This window comes from Molothrus ater, chromosome 5, assembly GCF_012460135.2.
Source record: "Molothrus ater isolate BHLD 08-10-18 breed brown headed cowbird chromosome 5, BPBGC_Mater_1.1, whole genome shotgun sequence".
Classification (NCBI taxonomy): Eukaryota; Metazoa; Chordata; class Aves; order Passeriformes; family Icteridae; genus Molothrus; species Molothrus ater.
Genome location: NC_050482.2, coordinates 26,523,672 through 26,540,638, shown reverse-complemented (window position 1 = coordinate 26,540,638; position 16,967 = coordinate 26,523,672). Strand labels below are relative to the sequence as shown.

At 38.6% G+C, this 16,967-nt stretch overlaps 1 protein-coding gene across 1 annotated transcript in view; it reads right to left on the bottom strand.

The window, feature by feature from the left end:
• BMT2 (base methyltransferase of 25S rRNA 2 homolog) overlaps positions 1 to 16,491 on the bottom strand; it is a 30,981-nt gene extending 14,490 nt beyond the window's left edge. The window contains exons 1-2 of the mRNA XM_036401115.2: positions 16,335 to 16,491; positions 4,054 to 4,195 (exon numbers count right to left, since the gene is read on the bottom strand). Coding sequence (XP_036257008.1) covers positions 4,054 to 4,195; positions 16,335 to 16,491 — 299 coding nt within the window. The remainder of the gene's footprint in view (positions 1 to 4,053; positions 4,196 to 16,334) is intronic.
• Between the last annotated feature and the right edge of the window lie 476 nt (positions 16,492 to 16,967).

The window sequence follows — 16,967 nt, the reverse complement described above, 5'->3', positions numbered from 1 at the left end:
GTATAGTTTATAACTGCAATAATTTTAATTCTGCTCTCAGAGTGACAGTTCCTCTCTCTTTGGTCTCATTTCCAAATTTAATAAATACACTTTACTCCAGCAGACTGCTAATAAAAGTATTAATTAGTTATGGATACAGAGACACACACTCTGACAGAATCCTTCTCAGTAAATCACATTTTTAAGATAAGCTTCTCACATCTATTCTCGGCAAATGTTTCCAAACAGTTCTGTACTCACCTGTCATTAATTTCATCAGAACTGTATTTCTTTACTCATTAAACAGTCAAAGACTTTTAAAAAAGTGCAGGTCTAGATAGTGTTTTGTCATGATAATTAGAAGAGAAGATTTTATTTTATGCTCTTGTAAAAAAACAGTCAAGTCAACACAAGTCTTAACACTGAGGCAAAAGCAACAGAAAGAAGCAAAGCTGCTGGTCTGGCTGATTCTGTTCTAACTAGAACCAGAACAGGCTGGCATTCACTGTGTGTACAAAGGTTCACCCGCCTATCTATGCCAGCAAAAATCAAACAGTTACAACAATTATTCAGGGTAAACACTACCCTAATATGTTTTGTTTAAGTTTTGTGTTGTAGAATAAATGAAAGAGAAACAGAAGTGTTAATTTGCAAATATCACTTGCTACTCGCTTTCAATTTTCTAAATGTATAGGAAGGAAGGAAGGAAGGAAGGAAGGAAGGAAGGAAGGAAGGAAGGAAGGAAGGAAGGAAGGAAGGAAGGAAGGAAGGAAGGAAGGAAGGAAGGAAGGAAGGAAGGAAGGAAGGAAGGAAGGAAGGAAGGAAGGAAGGAAGGAAGGAAGGAAGGAAGGAAGGAAGGAAGGAAGGAAGGAAGGAAGGAAGGAAGGAAGGAAGGAAGGAAGGAAGGAAGGAAGGAAGGAAGGAAGGAAGGAAGGAAGGAAGGAAGGAAGGAAGGAAGGAAGGAAGGAAGGAAGGAAGGAAGGAAGGAAGGAAGGAAGGAAGGAAGGAAGGAAGGAAGGAAGGAAGGAAGGAAGGAAGGAAGGAAGGAAGGAAGGAAGGAAGGAAGGAAGGAAGGAAGGAAGGAAGGAACAGTTGAGTGTTGCCCAGGCTTTTTACACCACCACTCAGGGGATCACAAATGTGGATCTGAAAGCAGATAAAGTTTTAATCCCTCTTCCCCCATCCCTCTCCCCACCTAACAGTTCTGTAATGTGTTCCTGAAACAATAAACAAAATTGGCTCTATACAACTCCGCATATGGCCACCAGCACAGTCTATCAGTTACTGCTTTCCATTTTTTACAGTTTCTGGAGTTGGGATACATGCTCTTTAAATCAACACTAATGAAGAAGTAAAACAGTAAGTTTTATGTCATGTGGTTTAAGAGTTAATATCAGATTTTTTACAGTGTCTTCAACAGAAAGGCTTTTGAAAGAAAAACAAAATTGTTATTCTTGATCCTGAGAAGGATGCATAGCTTCTCTAGTGGTTATTCTACGCTATCTGATTTATTTTATCAGTTCCTAGGAGAATACAAGGAAAATGAAGGAAAGAATAAAAACTCAAAGTCTTTTGTACTTTTTTTTCCTTTTAACTAGTGGAAAAAACACTTCTCAGTTTCAGATCACTGAAAAGATCGTCCTTCAAGTTAAAACAAAACGCAGTCTCTTCTTTCTTCAGGAGACATACAAGGGTGGTTCCAATCTATTTTCAGCACTCCACTCACCAATTAAAATTCATCTAATATGAAACAGCTACCTTCCTGCTGTCATGGTAACATAGTAATAAGCATTGAGCAAAAGCTTTCACCTAAGTCTCATGCCAAGTTCTCTTGTGTGCAATTCTGTACGCAGGCACAAGGCGGAGTAACAGCAATGGGACCTGCCTGCCACCTGTGTGGCACACATCTTGGCCCCGTGAGAAGGAACAAAAAATTGCAGAACACAAAGTCAATCTGATATGTTCTGGTGTTTAGCAATCCAGGCCTCCGTATAATCTGAGAAGTTAAAAATATTCTCTCCTTTTCTACCAATCCCTTGACTTTGCAAACTAAAAAGCTATGTGCTTTATCTGAAGCTTTATACCAAGACAAAGCATTTTAGCATCTCTTAGTGGGTGGATTCTCTTCCTAATATGAGCTCAGGCTGCAAAGCCCAAACTGGACATTTACTTCAATGTTTACTTTGTAAGTGATCTATAACAGAAACCAAGTGGGAGCCCCAAAACCTTCATATATAAGTCATCACTGTCCACAAGAAACATTATCCTGTCCTACAGGATAACAGACAAACTTGCCACAAGCTATAGGCTTACTGCTTAGCTGAAATAAAAGTAACACACAGCTCTATTTAAAATGTTTCAAATATTAGTTGACAATCAAATTGTAAGAAAATACCAAGCAATGTTCCATGGAATATGCCCTGGGTCCAGTACAACTATTTTTTTCACAGATAACCTGAACTGTGGAACAGTCAGTTTCATTTCCTCATAAATGATCTGAGAGTGATGCCAAATCAGGGCAGGGTGGGAGGAAGATGCTGCAAGAAATTGGACTATTAGAATTCAATATGATTCAAAGGAGTGTAATGTAGTAAAGAGAAATATAAGTACCAGCATTTCCACAGAAGTAAAGAACAGCACAAATACAAGTAAACAACTAGCAACTCAGGAAGCCTGGAAAACAGAAATAGGCAGCAGGGGATCACAAAGGAGCGAAAGTCAGTGCCATGCCAATTACAAAAAAACAATACAAGCACACAAACAAGAGAACAAAACAAACAAAAAAAGCCAAACAAGACCCAAAACCAGCAAAATATCAAACCCCCACCAAACGAAGTCAATAGCATAAATGAGAGTCTACTACAACCTCAATAAAATCTATTTGATTTATCCCTGACAAAGCCATTGAAACGCTCAGTCCATTTTTGGGTTTAGTTCTTTGTAACTGAGACACCTCTCATGTAATTAGGATACAGATACACAAAACATGTCCAGAAAGCTGTCTAGAAAGAAACACTTAGCTATGACTTTTTTTTCTAAGCTAAAGAATAAAACATTGGTAAGTAAAGGAATGGTTTTCAAATATTTAATAGTCTATGCCAGGTAAAAAACCTCAGCTTATTATTACTTGCTCCATTTCCAGAACCACAGAAGAGCTCAAGCTGCCACCAAGATCAACTGTTTCACAGTCAATTCCCTCTTCTCTTTTTTGTTTTATGGGCTCAAGAGAATTAAATTTAGCAATACCACATCTACTGCTCTTTGCTCAGCACTTTGCAACACTCACCTGCAGGACCTACAGACTGGCACACAAGATTACTCTCTGGTTTTCTGAAGTCATTCCCTTCCCAATGGCAAGACCATTGATACATTCTCTTCCCATTTAAATCTCAGCAGCATTTTGTTTTATTCTGCTGTACAGATACTGTGGTATGTCTTGGAGGCCAACTGTACACAGGAATTCTGAATGACCAACATCTCTCCTCTTTTTACTATTTATTTTCCTCAGGGACTGAAATAGTTTAGTGCCTCATTTCATGACTTGACAATTCAGACAGCCCAACAAAAACTAGACGTTTATGACTAGTAGGAATTTTAGAGTTTCAAACACATTTAAAACAAGTTTCACAGGGGTAAAATCTGTCACAGGAGATTAAGAACTGAAAATTAAGCACCAGAGATCTGCATGTAGACATCAAAAACTATTATATGTACAAATCAAACCAAACCACTGAAAATTAAACTTCAGTTACACTCCTTGCATTTATTCAGCTTAGGTTCAGAAGCATGGAAAAATACTTCACAGGTTTATCTGCAAACAGCTTCAGTATTTGAGAAAAAATAGTTTGTTGAAAATAGTTCAAAAAAAGGATCACCTAATAAAAAACACTTCATAAGCTATTTCCTTAGTAAGCTGGAATGCTAAGAAGGTATTTCTTTAAGAAAGCAATAAATTATTAATATGCTATAGGACAAATGTCAAATATTGGCAAAAAGTAAAAAACAATTAAGCTTTGCATTATAAATAATTGCAAGTAAAAGCGTGCAATTGTGTGTTTCAAATACATTATTTACCTGCAACACCATTCAATTCGGCCTTCCCCTTCACAAGTTTTTGCCCAGTGATTATCTGCAAGGTTTTTCATTGCCACAGCATATTCACACAGAGTTTCCTCATCCTCACAGTGCTCACGCCAGATCTTATCAAAGTCTCCCACTAAACAAAACAAAACAAAAAAATTGCACATCAGATACAAAGTCTCTCATTATCTCCATGGCAAAATCCCCATCCAGTTTAAAAGTTACATAATGCACCAAGAGCTTACTTTACCTGCACATAACAAAAACAAATTCTCCTTTCCGTAGTCATAAACACAAAATTCCAAGTTTTGGGGGCAGAAAGGGGCTGTTGGGTACTTGAGAAACTAGAAATATCAGTACATGGATTTTGTTCCATTTGTTCTGTGAAATTAAAGTCCCTGGGAAGTTTTGCTTTCCGGTTTCTGTGCGTGAGCATTTAACACGACAAACATTTTAGAAATGAAAGATTTAAAGGTTTCTGTTAGCATTCACATCCATGGCAAGTACTGTAGGTGACATTACGTGAAAAAGCTGTGAAAGTTAAACCCACAGTATAGATTTCTTTGGGTATACTGAAAAAGAAATTCAAACTCTCATTGATTGCTGTCTAATCTAGCCAGGCCCAGTAAATTAGCATCTAGTACTGAAGAATCAAACCAACTATGATCAGGAAATCTCAGACAAACTCCTCCGCTGATCTCTAGGGACAGATTTATTTCCATGCTCCTCACCTCACTGAAAAGAAGTCTTGCAGGTTAAGTTCTGGCTCTTCAGAGTAATTAAACATTATGTTTTTCCTTCTTTGCTATTAAAGCATCCACTTCTCCTAGCCTGCTTTACATAATGTACTGCTAAACAAAACCAGGATAAATGCTAGTCATGGCTAGCCCCATTTCCTATGCAGCATGCAAACCCTTGGTGTACCTTACTGAAAGGATATTTCTGCCCTAAGAAAGATGCTTTCCTGGTATGATGCTCACTAATTTCTTTTGTGTTTCTTAACCACAAATGTGTGTACATATGTAGAATATATGCCAATCTGCAGAATAAAAAATATGTACTAATTTTGAACTTACAAGCTAATACAGCTAAAAATATCTTTTCAAGAACACAGCTATATTTTAAGCTTTAACTTGGACAAACAACACACTTTTCACAACATGGTTCCATCTTGTAGCATCTTTATATGAGAAGGAAATACTTTGAAAGTATATCAGCCATAACCTAATAATAAATGTCTGTTAAAGCCTGAAAGTAGCTTACAGTATGACCTGTCCTCACACCAGTAAGAGATTGCCTGTTTCTAACACACTTATGGCAATTCCTTTGATGTATTTTGTTTCAATTAGCAGTAAATCAAGGATTTTTTCCAGTGACAACCTTTTTATTTTTTCCCTCTTGTGCAAAGCAGCAACAATCCTCACCTCATTTGTCCTCTGCTTACAGAAAGACTGGCCCTGACGGACAAGTATAGATGTATACTTAAAAGATTTAAATCAACCATCCAGGTTACTCCCTACTTAAGTTTGGTTTAGGGATGTCACAGCAATTTTCAGAAATAAGCATCTAGTACACTTGTACAATCATCAAAGTGAGTCATGTTTAAAATTAGGTGTTTATACTCCCTAGTCTGAGATGGCATTTGAGATGGAAGGGAGTGGCCGAACTTTAATGTTACCAAAATGGGGAAGCTGTGCAAGAAATTATTCATTCTACTTGCTATTCAACAAGCATATATGAGAAAGTTATTACACTGGACAAGAAAAAAAAAAGGTATAATACTGAATGACATCCCTCATTATTTTCCAAATGATCCAAGTTCAGAGAGGTATGCTTTATAAGAAATGGTACTAGCAAGGTCAGCAGCTGACCACCAGAGCAGAGAAACACCCAAGTTGCAGGCAAATCCCCACAGGGGGTTCTGCTAAAACCTGTGGGGCTATTTTCCAGAGCTTTCAGGAGAGCCTTTTGTAGAAACAAACATGCAGAACAGGACATACCCTACTGACAAAAGAGAGCAGAATACGGCAGCAGTGACCTACCAGCACAGGGGGCAAAACAAACACAAGTCCTAGCAATCGAAGCACTAAAAAAGACTGTAGTGATTCTCAAAAGCAAATTAATTCTGGTGCAGCTTAGACAAAGTGTTGTAGTTTCTCCAACACAATACTCTGAGTCCTACTGCATGCTCCAGACAGCTGTGAAATGCTTCAATGACTCGCAGTTGCTAGAGACTTGTTTGAGTACGTGGCCGATTGGAAAGGTAAAAAGTAAATCAACAAACACGTACTGAAGGAAAATATCACAAATAAAAAATCTGAAGTTTATTACCGTTCTTTTATTTGAATACTTCATCTGGTCTATCCTGAAGCAATTATTCTATTTTCAAATACCCCTTTTCCTAAAAGTTTAAGAAATAAGAGAGATGGGAAAGAAGAAATATGCAAAGACCAAATGTTCTTAACTAGCCTACCCTTAGTAACAGAAAATGCCTTCTAAGATCAAATTCTGCTCTCATAGCAGCTGCTCTGATTTCCTTCTGAACAAATCAGATTTGCACCAGCTCCTGGAAGTCAGATGAGGGTTAAAAGCATCCACAGATAAGGGGTCTTAAATTGAGACATACAGCAACAGACCCAGAGCTGATGACCAGCACACTGGGACGGGAACTTTGGGTTACAACAGAGCTGCCTATAAGAGTAACAGCTTCTTGGCTCTGAGCTGACAAGAAAATAAAATTGAATTATACAGACCATGAGGAGATGCAGAACAAAAGTGAAAAATTCATCACAAAGTAATTCTGTCACACATCTTCTATTAAATCAATTCTGTGAGCACTTCTGGTTTATTTTCATTTACTAATACAGAGATACAGAAATTGTCTACATGGAACAGATGCAGTCCTGCTTTTGTATGAGGAGCACTGAAATAGAAGAAGGCAGATAAAACAAGGAGAGGACAAACTTCCACAAGATCAAAACTGACAGAGGGAAGGTAAATATGGAACAACTTCTGGCTGTTCCAAGAATATGAGACAGAAAGGGCTGCTTAAAAGAAAAAAAAAGTTATTTCCTCATAAAATGTATAACAAAGCCTAAAGTTCATGAAGTTCATGTGGCTGGGCAAACTACAGGAAGAAAATCCATGACAAACTCCATATTCAAAGACGAGATTTCTGACTCAGGAGCTCCTAGACCACAAAATCACAAAAAGAGAATGGTAAGCAAGCACAGTGATACTCCAGCAGCATTTTTCACTTATTCTTGTCTAAGCATCTGCTGTTTACCCACTGTCAATACTGATTTTGATGTGATGCCCATTCCTCTGCTTCTTCATGGATACAAGCTACAAACAACTGCAAATAATTGCAGGGTCATCTTAAGGCACTGGCACTGTTGTGCAGGGCCTTTCAAAGGGTCTGGCATCTAATTTCGTTTGAGCAAGTAGCATGGCAGTGTATTGTTTTGCTGTGGTGTTTCCTCCCCCATACTTTAACATAGTGAGCTTTGAGAAGACACAAACAGGCACACCAGATATAGGAACTTGAAATCCATGCTCCAATCATGCTCCAATACTGAGCTGAAGATTCAAACTGTCCTTCCTATCTATATGAGATTATGAGATTTTGAGATAGTGACTACAACCAGTCTTGAAGCATTCAATTTCAAAATGATATCCAGAACACAGAGAAGTGTGCATTAATTTTTTTTATCAGTATATTATAATCCACTGTGCACTAATTTTTTAAGCAATACATTATAAACCAGGTGTAAATATGGCATTAACACTATACTCTAGAGGTAAACATTCATTTATGAATCAATATTTTTTTGCTTATGTAACCAAATGGGCAGTAAAATATGCAGGAATGTTTTATGACAAAACTAGTAGTTACTAGAAAAATAAGATACATAAAGTCTTCTATTAAGCGATCCATAACTGTAAATTAAACAGCAGTTTGTGGTAGGCAAATCTCATAGAATAAAAAGAAAACAATCTTGGATCTTTGACCACCTAAAGTTAAGTTTTGATTTTGTGGATTAAACTTTTCATACTCATGACCATACCATAACATAAAGTTGAAGGCACTAAACATTTCTACTCTACCCTTACCAATTACCTTTTATGCAATTTAAAACCTCTTTTGAGTGCTGAACCTTCAGAGATCTTCGTGGACCTAAGATCTCCACCAAGGAGCCAGATATGCCACTGTCCCACTGAAAAGTGTGACTAGCAAAACTAGCTCACAATAGGGAGTTTCACACACCTCTCAAAGCACTATACCCATGCTATTTCAAAATTAATTAATGCCTGTTCTATTTTATTCAGAATTACCTAGAAAACAAATAAATAACCTACTCTTCACCTTGAAGGTTAACTATTCCTTTAAAAACAAAAAGGTCAAAGAATTCTGTCACTGAACAAGTGACTGATAGACTTGTTCTTCCAAACACAGCCTTTACAGTAACAAAAATCCAATACTGCTTACCTAGAACAGATGAATCCTTCTAAGTAATTTTCACCCACATTAATATTGCCCACAGAACAGCCAAGTCATAATCCTGAACTCAACCACAGATGTATCAGCAGTTGCTGAATACTGTCACACAGAGAACAGGTCAGGCATGTAGAAGTTATTTTTAAATGATCCTAATTACAAGATAATTTTAATTGTGGCTAACAGCAATAGAGACCAAATGTTAGCTGTAGCTTTTAACAACCGAAAATATTTTTAAAAGAGAAGAATCATACAAAATTAGTATGAACTGCCCTAGCTCTGCATCCATTTACAAGTCCTTATCAGAGAGGTTCTCAGAACAGCATGAGAAGATCAGGTCTGCCATTCTTGGTGAGCCAAACCTACACTGTAATTCTTCTCTCCAGATAGTCTGTTATTAAGGAAAAAAAATTCAGCTTTCTTCCATCCCATTAAAAAAATTATTTTAAAAAGTAATTTATTTGTAGAGTGTTAAATTGAACTGTCATTTAATGTATGCTTATAAAATAAACAAAAAAAAAATTAGGCAGTTTTTCTTCAACTTCTGACAGAACAAATCATGTCAACTGGTATTTTAAGAAAACACAACTTTTTGTAATATAAAAGAAATAGAGCTCAGTTCTGCTAAAGGCAGTATTTTTCAGTTTGGAATGGGTTGAAATCAAAACCAACTGATTTGAATAATTCTGTTTTATCAACCTACACAATAGTTATCACATAGAGTCATAAAAGTACTATCTGCACCTACAAGAAGAGATTTGTAATTACTATTTTCCATAAGTCCACTGGTGCTCTTTGGAAAAACAGCGCCGTCATCTCTGACAATCTCAAAACTAACTACAGAATACTTCATCCATCACCAAACAAGACCTAGCATATCAAAAGTTAATTGGCACTGATACTGTGCATTTAAGTCTTCAGGTACAAGTAATGCAGGTTTAGATCTTAAGCAACAACTTCCTCCAAAAAAAGAAATTAAAAAATAGTAATAATAATCTAAAAAAACACCCCTAAAAACCCCAGAAACAAACAAATAAACAAAAAAAACCCCAACCTCACCCATCAAAAAATAAAACAAAACAAAATCCTCAAGAAAAAGGGTAATTATTTCCTTCTGGGAAAATAAAATTTTCTCAATTCAAGGCAGCTTTAATTGGAAAAAACACAACAAAAATAAACAAGCAAAAACAACAACAAAAAACAACCCTCCAAAAACCCCAACCCCCAAAATGCCCCAACACACCAAAACCCACCCCATGTGTTTAAGGGTTTGAAGTCTTCTACATACTGATAGATAACTTAGTAGTGTAGAAAACCAGATTCAATCCACTCTTCAATACCTTCACTCAACAATACACTGCCTTTCTGTTTTCTCCTCTACCAGAACTTTGGCTCTGGTAGAAGAGAAAATAACCTCAATATACATAATAACAACAAAAGGCAAAACCAAAACAGACATGTTAGTATTTGCACAATATTAACACTACCTTAATAAAAATTACTAAATTTTCTTCATGGTAAAAAGGAAACATATCCCCACAAGTAACAAGTGCCCATGACAATGCTGGGTAACTTTACATGACCAGCTTCAAGCCATAGCAATGCCTAGAAAGATTATTGAGGGTTTTTTTTGTATGAAAAGAAGTGATCTCATTCTCATCCTCTTAAGATCACCTCTCACTTGCTGGAAACAGTAAACTAGCTTCTAGAACATGCTAAGCAGTAAATGAGGAAAGCAGTCCTACACTGTTCACTAGGCTAAAACTGAAACCAAATTCCTATTAACATCTGACAAAATTTCCTCATTAACACTGTCAATTGAGATTTAGCTGTACTACTAATGTATGGATGCTGCAACAATGATAAGAAACATTAATTACATGAGGAATATCAGCAAATATTATGAAATTCATAATTTTCATTGTATACAAGATAAACTCACTGAACATCTGTCTTACTAAAAGCATATTCAGCACTCCTTGCAAACAACATTAGGTATTTTTGGCTTCTCTGTTTTCCAATTTTACATGTCTATATACAGAACATGAACTTCAACTTGGACAAAGTTCAAGCAGTCAGAGTTAATATTTTCCTTCTCATGTCTGACTAGTGTTTGCTTCACATTTCTTAGGAGTTACCTCAACTATTTTAGAATAAAATATTTTAAAAAAAATCAAGTGCAAGAATCTAACTTTCTCTATCTCAGTATCAATGCTCCTCCCTTCAACTTACATGGCAAGGATTCATTTGACCAAATGTGGATTTCTACATCTGGCCTCTCGGGTAAACTTCCTATCCATCTGTTTCCATGAAACAGACTCTGAGGCCCAAATTGACATTTCAGCATCTACTGGAGGTCAGCTTAGATCACTCTGAAGAATAATTTGTGTCTCTGATCGGCTATAAATCTCTGATGGCCATCACAGAAACAGCATGTATTGTGACAGTTTAAGCAATTACTGCCCCCAGGTGTTGGATCTACTCTTCTGGAAACTTCATTCCCCTCCTCTTTCCCAAACCTGACTTTCTGGGATGGACTATGTGCTGTACCTTAACACAGCCAACACAGACATGAACATGTCAACAGAAGCTACTGATTTTGGTAATTTTTGCAAATGCAGGAGCTAAACTTATGCTGATGCAGAGGTACAGATTTCATTATGCTGACCCTGTAACAGGAACACCATCTTCCCTGCCAGGGCAGCAAAGGAGCAGGGAAGGTGTCATAGACCTGTTTGTTCAGTGAGTGCAAGCCCATGCTGTAGCCAGTACATTTTCAAATTTACATGCTAGTAAATGATAGTACTAATTAAATCCCCAAAAACGTAAATCTTATGTGATTTCTAATGCAATCCTTGTTGCAAAACTGTGGTGTGCAAACTGTAAGGGCAATCATACCTCAATGCTCATGTCATAAACTAGAATCAGTTTTCATTTTAATTAAATAAAATTTAGTTTCTATTGCTGGAAAATTCAACAGTTATTATTACAAAAGTCTTCCTCTTCCAAGAAATTATTGCAAGTGGTAAAACACAAATTAATACCTCGAAAACTTCACTTTATTTCTACTGTAAATCAGTAATATTTAACAAAAAGGAGTAAAAACTGTTAACTTATCGTGTAGAGTTCAATGACAAAGTTTTTCCTGTCCTGTGAAAAATGACACCATTTCAAAATGTTTCCTGTTTCACATTAGGAAGAACTGAAGCTCTCACACAGTTTTTCATGAAAAACATGAGATGAAGAGACCATTAAACAACTGAATTCAGAACAACCCTTCTGTCTAAATGTCTGAACCACTTACCTACTTGGGTTACTTATTATCATCAGGCAGGGTCCTGTAAATTTTCCCTGATTTTCTGAAAAAACCTTTTAAAAAGTTCCTTTTCTTTGATGTTTCAACAAATATTTCTTTTAAGGAATCAAACTGCCATCCAGAAATGTTTTTGTCAGCTTCTGTGATGTGGTAACTAGTAACAGGACAAACAACATTTCTGTGTGATTCTCTAAGCCTCAGCATCCTTAGCAGGCATATGTTAGGAGAAATGAACTGTTTTAGTGAACACACAGGAAAACATTTCATGAAATACCTTTACAGATACCTCAGCAATTTTTTTCACTTGTACTTATTACAGAATTTTAAGGGCAAAGTAGTCTTGTAAATCATCTTTCAGACTATATACACAACCATCTATAACTGAGGCTCGTGCTATAGAGAAAACGTTTACTTGATAATACATGTCTGCATGACTACAAAGGCAATAAACAACTGAGAGAAAAACAGGATGCCTCTGTATCAGGGGAAGGGATTTTTATCCCAGTAAAAGTTCAACCTATTTAGTTACTACAAGCAATTGGAAGCAAATAAACATACATCACATAGCAGATGTTCAGCAGATCTTGTGTAGTTCCTTAGGAACCACTAAATCAGCTTTTACAGGTCTAGTCTGTCAGGTCGACACAATCAGCCTGCATGCAGCACATGAAACATTCATGCAACCCATACAACACGCTCCAGCCCATGGCTGCAGGTGCCAAAAGATGCACTGAGGAAAGCTCTGTGAAACTCAGGGTCACCTGTGGTACCAAGCAACAGAACCAACAGGAAGCAACTAAATCAAACATTGGTTTTGCCCCATCTCCATGTAGTAACAGAAATTCAAACATTATGGAAAATCCTAATTTCTATACTTTCTAAATGCTTGTGTCAAGCATCCAGAACCACTGTGAAATTTCTGGTAAGTGAATAACTCACTACTTGAGAGCAGTTTCAGCTTTTGGATTTTACTGTGGTGTGTAAAATAATAAAGATTAAATGACTCCGTTTGAATAGGAATCAGGAATACAACTAAAAAATCCCATGAGCTTTATACTAATGAGAGAGACTCCTAAGTGACCATGTTACATCTCAGAGCTATTCTCACTTAATGTTTTCTTTATTATGAGAAAGTTTATAGGCTAACCTCAGGAATGATGCTTATTTTTAGGAACTACTATGTAAGTACTGTTTGTCTATCACTACCTATTAAGAAGAAACAACTTCTTAATGGTTTGCTGATTTAGTTGGCACATTCACTCAGTGTGGACAAGAACCAACCACTTTAATTTAAAACCTACACTCATTTGCTAAACTTCATTAAATAATTTCAAAATATCACATAGAATACTACTGCAGAACCCATAGTAGAAAAAAAAAAGCAGCCTACAATTTCAAAAAACCAAATCTGCCATGGCATTTATGATGACATGATTCCCTTTATTTTCTTATTAACAACAGAGAGGGGAAGGGAAAGGAAGGGGAAGAAAAGGAAATAAAGATGAATAAAAAGGAGAAAAAAAATTGAAATATTCCCACTATAAGTCATACTGGGAATATTCAAACAATAGAAAAGATAAGTACTAGTCACACAGCAAAAAACCTAAAATTGTTGAAGAAAACAAAAAAATGCACTTCAGTGCAAACTTAAAAGCATTTCAGCTGCATCATTTAAAAGATGGTAAGTGCTTGTCATGAATGGCATGGGCTATATGACATGAGGCACAGTACAGAACTGCATATAAAATCCATGCACCATACTTACAAGTATAATGATTCAGTAAGTGCAGAAATTAAAAAAATAGCCAAGGTTCAGCTTGGATTAATCTCCAGTTTTTCACCAGGAAAAAAAATCAAAATCAAACCCTTTACAAGACATGATGACTGAACTTTATTCTAGCAATTGCCTAGTAACTGCAAAAAAAAATGCTGCAACGCTTCCCTAGTTAAGAAATATTGCTCTTGCACTTCTAACAAGTATGCAACTTCTTCAAAAACATGTTGGCTTGCAGTTTTGGAGCATATTGTCACTTTTTTACTGGTTCATCTTCAAAAAAGAAGGGAACCATTGCAGAAGATGAAATGAAATTTTAACAATGGTGCAGTTATAAGCAACTCAATACTGGCTTGCCTGTTACAACTGCCCATTAAAACACAAACCTTGATACCGTCAGCAAGGCAAATGAATTAGCAAAGAAATCAGCTTATTAAAATCAAGTCCACATAAAATCTATCAACACACATCTCAGTGTATCAAGGATGCATCTACTTCCTTTCAACACTTCTCATAGAAGACAGTAACTTAGGATCATATTACAATACAAGGGGCTTTCTTAGACTTATCTACCCTGTACAAAATAATCATATAGCTTTCAGGATAATGAACATGATTTTTCATCTACCAACAAAATTAATATGGGATTCTACTTTGCTTCTACAGATAAAGCACTGAAGTCCATGCAACAGCAATTCTAGTACAGTTTGCTTATTTAGACAAAATGGAAACTAGCTTCAGAGAACTCCAGTAAAACATGAGAAGACAGAGTAGAAAAAGAAAATAGAAAAAAAGACAATAAAATATTGTGGAATAATGCAGAATTATGTTTCTGTCTCACATGCAAGTGAGAACACTGAATTGTGGAGTCAAGAGGCTTTCCCTGTGTAAAAAGCTGTAAAAACATAAGCAAGGATGAAGGGATTTTGCTCTTTGCTTTTCTATACTCAAGCCATAATTCAAATTGTACAGCAAAATTACAGATGATTTATTGATTTTTTTATTTCTATTTAACAAACTTTCAACTTTAATTTTGTCAGGATGACATACCTGCCAGTCAGCATCACCAAGTATTACAAAAAAAAATTTCAAGAAAACACCTTTCAGAGATCAAGCATGTCCTGGTATTACAATTTCTGAATGACATTAAAGGCATTTAAGAAGGAGATTCTCAAATGTGCCTTTGGAAACAAAGGCAGATGTAGGTAGAAAATACTCCAAAACTAAAATTCTCAAGCTGAAAGAACCTAACATAGGAAGTACTACTGGCTACTAAGCACTAGTAACTTGTAAGGACCACCTGCTATTGGATGAGTGGGTAATGGGTAGAGCATTTCTTGTTGCACAGATGTGATGAATTGCTTGGTTTTAACTCAATGAAATGGTTTTAACTCTCAATGAAATGACATATCATGTTGCTACTTTGGAGTGACTAGAAAAATCATTGTAAGTTTTCATTAACACATGATTTACAAGCCATAGGAAGTAAATGAAAATGCTGTTGGCTCTTTCACTTAACCAGCTGCACACAACTTAAACTTGAGCACAAACTTGCTTTTTGCTAAGAAACAGACTTACAAAAACTTTCTCCTTATTTAGGCTCTCATCTTAAAAAAAAATAAATTAAAAATCAGTTGCTACAGAGATTGCTCACTTTAAAAAAAAAGTTAACAAAGGCAATCCTTGTCTATCTTAATCTACAGGCGCTCTGAAATAACACAGAAACATGTACTGCTAAAAGCTGGACTACTTTGCCAGAGCTGGAATGTTTAAATATACTACGTTAATTCTCCCAACATTTGAGTGAAGGGAGATCCTCCCTTAAGTTCTGCCTCACCAAGGCCAAAATAAACAGCGAGTTTTGATCAGTATCTAGATAGGTCGGTTTTTGTGCCCAAATCGCATGAACTGGCTCCAGGGGAGATTTTGGGAGTCCAGAAGGCAGTATGACCTTGTTTCTTTCACAGAAGTGTCATATGCAAACACAGGGAGAGGCAAGAACTTGTGCCTACAAGAGGAAGAGCTCCCATTTCATGTGTGCGTTCTTCTGGAGGTGAACTGCAGGCTCACTAAAAGAATGGATGGGTGAATTTTCTGTGACCTGTGCTAGCACTTCAGGGAGGTTTTAAAGCATTCCAATACCACCCATAAAAACCTTGCATAAGGGCATTTATACTGACGACAAAGTAGATTTTTCAAAGACTACGAGTAATTACAACAGCTTTACCCCAACCCCTTCAGTTAGTGCTCCTGCCTCAACTACTGCGCTACGACTGAAAGACAGGAGGCACAAATAATCCACAAAGACCTGTGCCTTCCCAGATCACCATTCAATCTCTTTTGGCATTCATCATCTACTGTTCTCACGCTTGCAGATCCTCAGTTTGGAAAGCACTGCTGTACGGCCGGGAAGCTCCATTCTCGGCCAGGAAGGGGGCTCCGCTGCCACCAGCCCCAGGAAAGAGGCACAACCCCGGCAGACCCGACCGGCTGCCTTCGGCGGGGCTGCGGGCAGCCCACGGCAGCGGCGACCCCGCTCTCCCGGGAGGAGCCTGAAGCGAGCGCAAGGCTGCTGTCGGCCGCCCTCCCCCGACACCGGCCCGGTCCGCCCGCGGGGGACACCCCGATCCCCGGCCGGCGGGGGCAGCGGGGCGGCCCGGCCGGGGCGGCCCCCTCCCCCGCGTTACCTTCCCGGTACTTCTTGCGCAGCCGCCGGTGAACGCTCTTCACCACCCCCGACAGCTTCTCCTGCTCCAGCTTCCGCTCCTGCTCCGGGGGTGGCGGCGGGGCGGCGGCGGCCCCGCCGGGCCGGGGCCGGGGCCGGGGCTGCGGAGCGGCCTCCATGGTGTTCCCGCTGCTCGCCGCGCACCGCCCGGCCCAGGGGGAGGCGCGCGCCGGGCCGGGGCTGCGCCGGGCGGGCATGCGCGCGCCGCCCCCGCCGCGCGGGCCGCCGGGACATGGAGTCCGCGCGCGCGCCCGCCGCCCCGTGGCCGCGCCCCGCGCTCCCGTCTGCGCTCGCACCGCGCCGGCAGGGCCCGGGCTGTGTGAGGGAATGTTGCCGACCGAGCTTCCCATCCGCACGTCTGGAGAGGGGCACTCCGCCGTGCCGAGCAAAACAGCGAGGCGGAAAACACAGCGAGTGTCCGGGGCAGTGCGGCTTCCCCTGCAGCTGTGTGCATCACCCCGGCTGACGGCCTCCCGAGAGACCCCCGTGAGAGCCGGCCCGAAACCCATTCCCCACCTACCAACGACCGTGCGTGTGAAAAATGCGTATTTTATGATTGGCTTTTCGCAAATATTAAAATGAATATTATATGTGT